The sequence below is a fragment of the Heterodontus francisci genome, unplaced genomic scaffold, assembly GCF_036365525.1.
Source record: "Heterodontus francisci isolate sHetFra1 unplaced genomic scaffold, sHetFra1.hap1 HAP1_SCAFFOLD_1064, whole genome shotgun sequence".
NCBI lineage: Eukaryota > Metazoa > Chordata > Chondrichthyes > Heterodontiformes > Heterodontidae > Heterodontus > Heterodontus francisci.
Window position 1 is genome coordinate 163987 of NW_027140338.1, and position 11014 is coordinate 175000.

General features: G+C 51.9%; 2 protein-coding genes across 2 annotated transcripts; one reads left to right on the forward strand and one right to left on the reverse strand.

Annotated features, from left to right (window-relative positions):
• Positions 1 to 205: 205 nt before the first annotated feature.
• Positions 206 to 2348, reverse strand: LOC137359309 (claudin-4-like). The gene is made up of 2 exons (XM_068025332.1): positions 1834 to 2348; positions 206 to 1263 (listed from the first exon to the last, which is right to left on the reverse strand). Exon 2 carries the CDS (start codon positions 1243 to 1245, stop codon positions 616 to 618), a length of 630 nt encoding a protein of 209 aa, XP_067881433.1. The 5' UTR covers positions 1246 to 1263; positions 1834 to 2348; the 3' UTR covers positions 206 to 615.
• Positions 2349 to 9790: 7442 nt separating this feature from the next.
• On the forward strand, positions 9791 to 10948 carry LOC137359308 (claudin-9-like). The gene has a single exon (XM_068025331.1). It carries the CDS (start codon positions 9791 to 9793, stop codon positions 10583 to 10585), a length of 795 nt encoding a protein of 264 aa, XP_067881432.1. The 3' UTR covers positions 10586 to 10948.
• The last annotated feature ends 66 nt before the right edge of the window (positions 10949 to 11014 follow it).

The window sequence follows — 11014 nt, forward strand, 5'->3', positions numbered from 1 at the left end:
TCTGTCGTCTTAACTTCCTCGGCTCTGAGGAGACCGACCCCAGCCTCCCCAGTCTCTCCGCATTAACTGACCTCCCTGATCCTTGGGAGCATTCGAGCAAATCTCCTGCACTCCTTCCACGGGACCTCGATGCCCTACCTCGAGGTCAGGTGACCGCGACACTGCAGCGCGGACCTTATTTTTACGAGAAATCTGACTGGACGCGTTTGACAATCAAAGAGACATTTTATTTACAAAAAGCAAAAGCAACGACAATCGCGCAGAACGAATAAATTATTGACACCTCAACAGCACAGAACGATCCCACAGCGACGCCTCCAGACGGGAGGCGGGAACGGTACGGCGGGCGAATGGAGTGGGCGACGCCCCGCGTTTGCCCCCAACTTGCCCGGGCGCGCGGTCGGGCGCGGCGGGTCCTCCTCCGCACCCCCGCAACCCAGCTCCCCGCCCTGAGTCCAGCCATTTTTTTTTTCGCAACGAAAGTCCACTCCGACGCACAACGGCGGCTCTTGGTTGATTCCAGTTTTGACGCCCTTGGGTGCCCCGCTCCGCGGGGTTTGGGGCTCTCTGATGACTCCCCCCACCGCTCCCCCCCCCGCCGCCGCCGCCCCCTCCTCAGACGTAGTTGGACTTGCCGGTGTTTGCTGGCGCCTTCGAGTACTTCGCCGTGTAGCCGGTCTCCCGGGGCGGGCAGGAGCAGCAGAGGAGTGAGCCGCCCAGGGCCAGAAGGGCGGCCGCCGCGAAGGAGATGTAGATGGCTGAGCCCAGCTCCCACTTCTGGGCCTGGGGCACCAGGGGGTCGTAGAAGTCCCGGACGATGGTGTTGGCCGACCAGGAGGCTGGCACCAAGACGAGCAATGCGGTCAGGAGGAAGGTCACGCCGGAGGTCACGGCCACCTTGGCCTTGGCCGCCTCGTCGCTCACGCAGCTGGTGCACTTGGCCCCGGCGATGCCCAGGAAGAGGCCCAGCAGGCCGAGCACCACGCTGATGACCATGAGGGCCCGGGAGGCTTGGCGGTCCTGTGAGAGGGCCAGCAGGGAGTCATAGATCTTGCACTGCATCTGCCCCGTGCTCTGCACCACGCAGTTCATCCACAGGCCCTCCCACCTGATCTGCGCCACCACGATGTTGTTGCCGATGAAAGCCGACACCTTCCACATGGGCAGGGCGCAGGCGATGATGGCGCCCAGCCAGCCGATGACCGCCAGCGCCAACCCCAGAATCTGCAAGCCGATGGACGCCATTCCCGCCGGGCGAGGTTCCTGGAAATGCAAAGGAGGGAGATTCCCGGTCAGACGTGCACCTCGGAGCTGGGACGGGATAGTGGGATTGGTGGGTGGGGGCGGCCGGTTCGGGGAGACTCGAGGCCGGGTTTGGGACCAGCCCGCGCCGACTAATTCAAGACCGACCCCTCTCCCGCCCTCCAGCTCTCTTCATAAGACCGGCCCAAACTGGAACGGGGATGAGGCCATTTGCCACCCCCCCCCCCTACCTCCTGATCTCCTACCTCACCTCCGCCTCCCCGCGCTATTCCCTCAGTTCCCCCCCAAAAAATCTATCCATCCCAGTCTCGCATATCGTCAACGGCGGAGCGTCCACAGCCCTCAAGACGCTGAACGGTATTTCCCTCCCTTCGGAATTCCACTGAGCGGACGCCAACCCTCCCCGCCATTCCTCCCTTACTCTCGCTCTCTCTCTCTCTCCCACCGGCCCTCGGGTGGGGTCACTTCAACTCGACCCTCTCTCGAAAGTAACCGTCTCCTGGTCAGTCTCTCTCTCCATCACTCTCTCTCTCTCTCTCTCTCTGGCCGCCCGCTCGACTGTTCAGTTACCTGATGGTTCTCTTTGCTCCGGATTGTCGCTCCTGTCGCTCCGCGTCTTTCGGTCGGTCTCTCCTTCTCGCCGTTTCCTTCACACGCACACGCTCTCTTTCTCTCTCTCTCTCTCTCTGTGTTCCTCTCCTTCGCTTGAGCTTCAGGTTTCTGCTCCTGTGCCCAGTTTGCAGGTACCTTTTATCCCCTGAGATTGCAGGTGTAGAAAAGACGTCACCTTTAAACAGGGCGGTGAGTCATTGCCAGAAACTCTCCCTACCCACTCCCCTCGCTCTCTCTCTCTCGGTTACTCAGTGGGAACTGTTTATTCATTAGATACATTAAAATTTTTTTGGCCACCATCTAGGGACACAGAGTTCTCTCGCCTCAGGCATCAAGATTGTTATCGATCCCCGTTTCTCAATTTCCGTTCCCTTATTTCCCAATCTCTTTTCTGTTCTTACATCGCTGACCTGCCCTATTTCTGCTCGCTTTTCCACCCCCTATCCGCTGCAGTGGATTCTCTCCACTTCGTGCTCGGTTGCTCATTCCGTCTCGCACCTTCTCTTTGGCATCCTCTTGACTTCTCCCTATTTCTGACTTGGTTCCGCGCTCTCCAATTCTCTCTCTGCCTCTCCCGTTTTTTTTTTGTAGTAGCGCTGAGTGCTCTTTCCCGCTCGTTTTCTCTCTCTGTTGCTCACTTTCTCCGCCGTGTACCCTCCCGTTCTGCCCCGCCTTCTCACTTTATTTTGTGCTCTCTAATTCTCGCTCCATCTCTTTCGCCATTGCCCGCTCTCTTGCCCACGCAATTGCTCACTTTCTGCCTCCATGCTCTCTTATTCTCACCCGATTTCTCCACTTTTTCCATCACGCGTTCTCTCCTTCTCCCTCCGCCTCTCTCTGTCTCCTTTTCCCTTCACTCTGTGCTCTCTAATTCTCACTCCGTTTCTCGATTTTTCAATCGAGCGCTCTGCCTCACTCGACTTATCCCGGTTACTCACTTTCTCTGTGGTGTGCTCTCTAATTCACCCTCGTTTTCTCACGTTACTTTGTGTGCTCTAATTCTCCCTCCATTTCTCACTTTATTTTGTGTGCTCTAATTTGCCCTTGTTTTCTCACTTTATTTTGTGTGCTCTAATTCTCCCTCCATTTCTCACTTTATTTTGTGTGCTCTAATTTGCCCTTGTTTTCTCACTTTATTTTGTGTGCTCTAATTTTCCCTCCATTTCTCACTTTATTTTGTGCGCTCTCAATCTCCCTCCATTTCTCACTTTATTTTGTGTGCTCTAATTTGTCCTCGTTTTCTCACTTTATTTTGTGCGCTCTCAATCTCCCTCCATTTCTCACTTTATTTTGTGTGCTCTAATTCTCCTTTGTTTTCTCACTTTGTTTTGTGTGCTCTAATTCTCCCTTGCTTTCTCACTTTATTTTGTGTGCTCTAATTCTCCCTTGCTTTCTCACTTTATTTTGTGTGCTCTAATTCTCCCTTGCTTTCTCACTTTATTTTGTGTGCTCTAATTCTCCCTCCATTTCTCACTTTATTTTGTGTGCTTTAATTCGCCCTCGTTTTCTCACTTTATTTTGTGTGCTCTAATTCTCCCTTGCTTTCTCACTTTATTTTGTGTGCTCTAATTCTCCCTTGCTTTCTCACTTTATTTTGTGTGCTCTAATTCTCCCTCCATTTCTCACTTTATTTTGTGTGCTCTAATTTGCCCTCGTTTTCTCACTTTATTTTGTGTGCTCTAATTCTCCCTCCATTTCTCACTTTATTTTGTGTGCTTTAATTCGCCCTCGTTTTCTCACTTTATTTTGTGTGCTCTAATTCTCCCTTGCTTTCTCACTTTATTTTGTGTGCTCTAATTCTCCCTTGCTTTCTCACTTTATTTTGTGTGCTCTAATTCTCCCTTGCTTTCTCACTTTATTTTGTGTGCTCTAATTCTCCCTCCATTTCTCACTTTATTTTGTGTGCTCTAATTTGCCCTCGTTTTCTCACTTTATTTTGTGTGCTCTAATTCTCCCTCCATTTCTCACTTTATTTTGTGTGCTTTAATTCGCCCTCGTTTTCTCACTTTATTTTGTGTGCTCTAATTCTCCCTTGCTTTCTCACTTTATTTTGTGTGCTCTAATTCTCCCTTGCTTTCTCACTTTATTTTGTGTGCTCTAATTTTCCCTCCATTTCTCACTTTATTTTGTGCGCTCTCAATCTCCCTCCATTTCTCACTTTATTTTGTGTGCTCTAATTTGTCCTCGTTTTCTCACTTTATTTTGTGCGCTCTCAATCTCCCTCCATTTCTCACTTTATTTTGTGTGCTCTAATTCTCCTTTGTTTTCTCACTTTGTTTTGTGTGCTCTAATTCTCCCTTGCTTTCTCACTTTATTTTGTGTGCTCTAATTCTCCCTTGCTTTCTCACTTTATTTTGTGTGCTCTAATTCTCCCTTGCTTTCTCACTTTATTTTGTGTGCTCTAATTCTCCCTCCATTTCTCACTTTATTTTGTGTGCTTTAATTCGCCCTCGTTTTCTCACTTTATTTTGTGTGCTCTAATTCTCCCTTGCTTTCTCACTTTATTTTGTGTGCTCTAATTCTCCCTTGCTTTCTCACTTTATTTTGTGTGCTCTAATTCTCCCTCCATTTCTCACTTTATTTTGTGTGCTCTAATTTGCCCTCGTTTTCTCACTTTATTTTGTGTGCTCTAATTTTCCCTCCATTTCTCACTTTATTTTGTGCGCTCTCAATCTCCCTCCATTTCTCACTTTATTTTGTGTGCTCTAATTCTCCCTTGCTTTCTCACTTTATTTTGTGTGCTCTAATTCTCCCTCCATTTCTCACTTTATTTTGTGTGCTCTAATTTGTCCTCGTTTTCTCACTTTATTTTGTGCGCTCTCAATCTCCCTCCATTTCTCACTTTATTTTGTGTGCTCTAATTTGTCCTCGTTTTCTCACTTTATTTTGTGCGCTCTCAATCTCCCTCCATTTCTCACTTTATTTTGTGTGCTCTAATTTTCCCTCGTTTTCTCACTTTATTTTGTGCGCTCTAATTCTCCTTTGTTTTCTCACTTTATTTTGTGTGCTCTAATTTGCCCTTGTTTTCTCACTTTATTTTGTGTGCTCTAATTCTCCCTCCATTTCTCACTTTATTTTGTGTGCTCTAATTTGCCCTCGTTTTCTCACTTTATTTTGTGTGCTCTAATTTTCCCTCCATTTCTCACTTTATTTTGTGCGCTCTCAATCTCCCTCCATTTCTCACTTTATTTTGTGTGCTCTAATTCTCCCTTGCTTTCTCACTTTATTTTGTGTGCTCTAATTCTCCCTCCATTTCTCACTTTATTTTGTGTGCTCTAATTTGTCCTCGTTTTCTCACTTTATTTTGTGCGCTCTCAATCTCCCTCCATTTCTCACTTTATTTTGTGTGCTCTAATTTGCCCTCGTTTTCTCACTTTATTTTGTGCGCTCTAATTCTCCTTTGTTTTCTCACTTTGTTTTGTGTGCTCTAATTCTCCCTCCTTTTCTCACTTTATTTTGTGTGCTCTACTTCTCCCTTGCTTTCTCACTTTATTTTGTGTGCTCTAATTCTCCCTTGCTTTCTCACTTTATTTTGTGTGCTCTAATTCTCCCTCCATTTCTCACTTTATTTTGTGTGCTTTAATTCGCCCTCGTTTTCTCACTTTATTTTGTGTGCTCTAATTCTCCCTTGCTTTCTCACTTTATTTTGTGTGCTCTAATTCTCCCTTGCTTTCTCACTTTATTTTGTGTGCTCTAATTCTCCCTCCATTTCTCACTTTATTTTGTGTGCTTTAATTCGCCCTCGTTTTCTCACTTTATTTTGTGTGCTCTAATTCTCCCTTGCTTTCTCACTTTATTTTGTGTGCTCTAATTCTCCCTTGCTTTCTCACTTTATTTTGTGTGCTCTAATTCTCCCTCCATTTCTCACTTTATTTTGTGTGCTCTAATTTGCCCTCGTTTTCTCACTTTGTTATGTGTGCTCTAATTCTCCCTCCATTTCTCACTTTATTTTGTGTGCTCTAATTTGCCCTCGTTTTCTCACTTTGTTATGTGTGCTCTAATTCTCCCTCCATTTCTCACTTTATTTTGTGTGCTCTAATTTGCCCTCGTTTTCTCACTTTGTTTTGTGTGCTCTAATTCTCCCTCGTTTTCTCACTTTCGATTGCATGCTCTCTTTTTCACTCTCTCTTTTCCCATCTCTTCCCGTGTCCTCTTCTCCCCCTCTCTCTCTCTCTCTCTCTCTGCCTCCCCTCTGCATTCTTTCATGTCGCTGGCTCCCTGATTTCTCCTTGTCTTTCCCGCCCCCTTCCTCTCCGTCCCCTGACGGGTCTGTCAGGGAGGAGTGGGGGGGGGGGGTGTTGGGGGTTCAGTTAATGCGGAGAGAATGTAGAAGGTTAAGAGGAGATTTAATCGAGGTGTTCGACATTAGGAGGAACGCTGATGAGACGATGGGGTGGGGGTGAGGGATGGCGAGGGGCAGTGCTCTCCTCGTCTTGGAGGATTGTGTGATTCCAGTGTGTAGTGGGGGGAGGTGAGGGGGAGGAAGAGGCAAAGAGAGAGAGAAGAGAGATAGAGAGGGAATCGATCTCAGACCTTGTCCTAGGCACACAAACACACACAACAAACAGGCACCAACAGGAATCCTCCTCACTGCCTGGGGCGAGTGAGGTACAGGAAGCCGATTGCAGACTGCCGAAAATAGAGAGTGATCTCATGCTTTGTGTACATACTGAGAGCTCGGACAGAGACAAAGAGAGAGAGAGAGAGAGAGACAGGGAGAGAGAGAGAGGGAGACAGGGAGAGAGAGAGAGACAGAGAGAGAGACAGAGAGACAGAGACAGGGAGAGAGAGACAAGGAGAGAGAGACAGAGAAAGAGAGATCGACAGTGAGAGAGATCGACAGAGAGAGAGAGAGAGAGATAGACAGAGAGAGAGAGAGACAGGGAGAGAGAGAGAGAGAGACAGGGAGCAAGAGAGATAGAGAGAGAGACAGAGAGAGAGAGACAGGGAGAGAGAGACAGAGAAAGAGAGATCGACACAGAGAGAGAGAGAGAGATAGACAGAGAGAGAGAGAAAGAGAGAGGTAATGATCACCTCAGCAAGACAGAACAACAAATCAATTGCACCATCTGACACATTCCCCCATCGGCCCTGAGTCACTCAGTCAGGACACTGCACTGAAACTGCGGGCTCCAGGGAAACTCCTCACATTCCGCCCGACCCCAAGGAATTCCGGAATGTGTGATGTGCAGGGATGATCAGAAAGTCACGAGACGAGTTGGGGAGGAGGAGGGGGGTTGGAATCCAGGCAATTGGGGGAACTGTCGGTCTCAGAGTGTTAGATACACTGTCCTTTCCCCCTCTGGGACCGGGTGTCACAGTGCGTTAGATACACTGTCCTTTCCCCCTCTGGGACCGGGTGTCACAGTGCGTTAGATACACTGTCCTTTCCCCCTCTGGGACTGGGTGTCACAGTGTGTTAGATACACTGTCCTTTCCCCCTCTGGGACCGGGTGTCACAGTGTGTTAGATACACTGTCCTTTCCCCCTCTGGGACCGGGTGTCACAGTGCGTTAGATACACTGTCCTTTCCCCCTCTGGGACCGGGTGTCACAGTGTGTTAGATACACTGTCCTTTCCCCCTCTGGGACCGGGTGTCACAGTGTGTTAGATACACTGTCCTTTCCCCCCTCTGGGACCGGGTGTCACAGTGCGTTAGATACACTGTCCTTTCCCACTCTGGGACCGGGTGTCACAGTGCGTTAGATACACTGTCCTTTCCCCCTCTGGGACCGGGTGTCACAGTGTGTTAGATACACTGTCCTTTCCCCCTCTGGGACTAGGTGTCACAGTGTGTTAGATACACTGTCCTTTCCCCCTCTGGGACTGGGTGTCACAGTGCGTTAGATACACTGTCCTTTCCCCCTCTGGGACCGGGTGTCACAGTGTGTTAGATACACTGTCCTTTCCCCCTCTGGGACCGGGTGTCACAGTGTGTTAGATACACTGTCCTTTCCCCCTCTGGGACTAGGTGTCACAGTGCGTTAGATACACTGTCCTTTCCCCCTCTGGGACCGGGTGTCACAGTGTGTTAGATACACTGTCCTTTCCCCCTCTGGGACCGGGTGTCACAGTGTGTTAGATACACTGTCCTTTCCCCCTCTGGGACTAGGTGTCACAGTGCGTTAGATACACTGTCCTTTCCCCCTCTGGGACCGGGTGTCACAGTGTGTTAGATACACTGTCCTTTCCCCCTCTGGGACCGGGTGTCACAGTGCGTTAGATACACTGTCCTTTCCCCCTCTGGGACCGGGTGTCACAGTGTGTTAGATACACTGTCCTTTCCCCCTCTGTGACTGGGTGTCACAGTGTGTTAGATACACTGTCCTTTCCCCCTCTGGGACCGGGTGTCACAGGGTGTTAGATACACTGTCCTTTCCCCCTCTGGGACCGGGTGTCACAGTGTGTTAGATACACTGTCCTTTCCCTCTCTTGGACCGGGTATCACAGTGTGTTCGATACACTGTCCTTTCCACCCAGTCCCAGAGTTGTGCCTGTAGGCCTCAGTTTTAGGCCGAAAATTAATTGGATGCAAATTTGTAAGGTTGAGAGTGTGGGGGAGGCCTAGCAATGAAGAGTAAAACCCCAGATTCCTTTTCTCATCCAAAACTCCGCTACCCGCCACCCCCCCCCCCCGCCCCGTGTCCGAACTCGCACCGAGTCCCGTTCATCCTCGTTTTCAAATCCCTCCATGGCCTCTCACTGCCCCCTCCCTATCTCTGTAACCTCCTCCAGCCCCTACAACCCTCCCTATCTCTGTAACCTCCTCCAGTCCCTACAACCCTCCCTATCTCTGTCACCTCCTCCAGTCCCGACAACCCTCCCTATCTCTGTAACCACCTCCAGTCCCTACAACCCTCCCTATCTCTGTAAGCCCCTCCAGTCCCTACGTCCCCCCCGAGTTCTCTGCGCTCCTCCAATTCCGGCCACTTGACCATCCCCCGATTCCCATCGCTCCACAGGACCCTACGCCCCACACCGCCGGTCCCTGATATCTCAAGGTGCGTTTGTTCGCCCCTTCCCTGAGGCTCCTGGGAACATCTCGTTCATTGAAAGGGAGAGGGTGGGAGTCGGGGGTGGGAGGGGTTATAAAAATATCAGTTGTTGTTGCAGCAACACCTTTCCTTTGGGAAGGAAAAGGAGCTGCCGTCTGATTGGACACCGTGGGCAGCGAAGATTCCTGCCAATGACTCAACCTCACTCGGAACTCGGCAAAGTGTTCCTTTGAAAACCACAGCACTTGTAAATCTCTGGGCGTGAAACATCCACTGGAGTCTGACAGTGAAGCCGAGTGGAGCAACCGAGAAGAGACGGAGGGGAGCCGAGCTTGCGGGAGATAGACCCAGGGAGATAAAAGCAAAGGAATCGGGTTAGTGAACGGGATAGGAGAAGGGAGAGAGGGAGAGAATGAGAGAGAGAGAGACACTGCCCTGAAAAATGTTCCCCCCCCCCCCCCCCCCCACCCCCCACCTCGGTGTGCCCTCTCTGGCTGGGCATCCAATTGTGTTTCTTCGCCGCTCTTCACACAACCTTCACCCTTTTTGGAGGGAAGGATTGACAGAGCGAATCCCTTCCTTGGATGTGGGCGTCGCTGGCCAGGCCAACGTTTGTCGCCTCATCCCTCGTTGCCCCTTGAGGAGGTGGTGGTGAGCTGCCTTCTTTGAACCGCTGCAGTCCGTGTGGGGTAGGTACACCCAGAGTGCGGTGAGGAAGGGAGTTCCAGGATTTTGACCCAGCGACAGTGAAGGAACGGCGATATAGTTCCAAGTCAGGATGGTGTACGACTTGGAGGGGAACTTGCAGGTGGTGGTGTTCCCATGTATTTGCTGCCCTTGTCCTTCTAGTTGGTAGAGGTCATGGGTTTGGGCGGTGCTGACTAAGGAGCCTTGGTGAGTTGCTGCAGTGCATCTTGTAGATGGTACTGTCAAAGAGGAGAGAGGGGGATTGGGTTTCCCAGAATGACACGGCCCACAGAGATCCGTTCCAATTCATCCTGCAAAGCCAGAGCGGGAATTGGGCTAACGAGAGCCTCTCTTTCTCTTTTCCCTTGGCAGGAGTTGCGCCCCGAGCGGGAGATGGCGTCCACCGCCCTCCGGATCCTGGGGCTGACGCTGGTGGCCTTCGGCGGGACGGCAGCCCTGATCGCGTGCGCCCTGCCCGCCTGGAGGGTGTCGCTAGCGTCGGGGGCATCGGCACCAACAGCAGCGAGCCGGCCTGGGAGGGCCTGTGGATGGAGTGCGGGGCGACGGGGCCGGGCGGCGGGGGGCGGAGCTGCGCGACCTACGAACCTTCGGCGGCCTTGCCCCAGGACCTGCGGGCCGCCCGGGCCCTGACCCTGGCGGCGCTGGCCATCTCCCTGCTGGGCCTCTGCCTCGGGGCCGCGGGCTGCCCCTGCGCCCGGGGCCCCGCCCGGGGAGCCAGCCTGGGCCTGGCCGCGGGTTTGGCCTCCCTGGCGGCGGGCCTGCTGATGCTGCTGACCGGCAGCTGGTCGGCCCACGCCGCCCGGCAGCAGCTCCTGGACCCGCTGGTCGCCCTGGACCTCAAGCGGGAGCCGGGTCCCGCCACCTACCTGGCTTTGGCGGCCGGGGCCCTCCTGGTGCTGGGCGGCGCCCTCCTCTGCTGCTCCTGGCCCAGGGCCGCCGAGCGATTCCAGGGCACGCTGCACCACGCCAGCTCGACGGCCAGGAAACCCAGGCGGAGTCGCCCGTGAGCGGCCGCCCAGAGCCTCAGGGCCCTCCTCGCGGTGACAACCACTAGGCCGCAACCAACCGTCTCCCCCGCCTAGACCTCTTTATCTCAATCCTCCCACTCACTCCGTCCCCATCTCTCTGGATACAAGGCTACCTCGATCCCCCTCAACTGGAAAGCAATAAACCTTGGCCGCTAGACAAAAGAACATTCTGGACTCTCACGGGTAACCGAACAGGCTGGCGGAAGTGTATTCAATCATATCTCTGTGTGCTGATATCCACTTTATGCTCTGTCCATTGTGTTTTGTTTATTTTTGCGCTGTCTTTGGATAAAGATGTTTCTCGAGAGAAACCAGACTCGTTTGTTTTCCCCCTTTGGGTCAGTGCTGAGGGAGTGCCGCTCTGTCGGAGGGTCAGTGCTGAGGGAGCGCCGCACTGTTGGAGGGTCA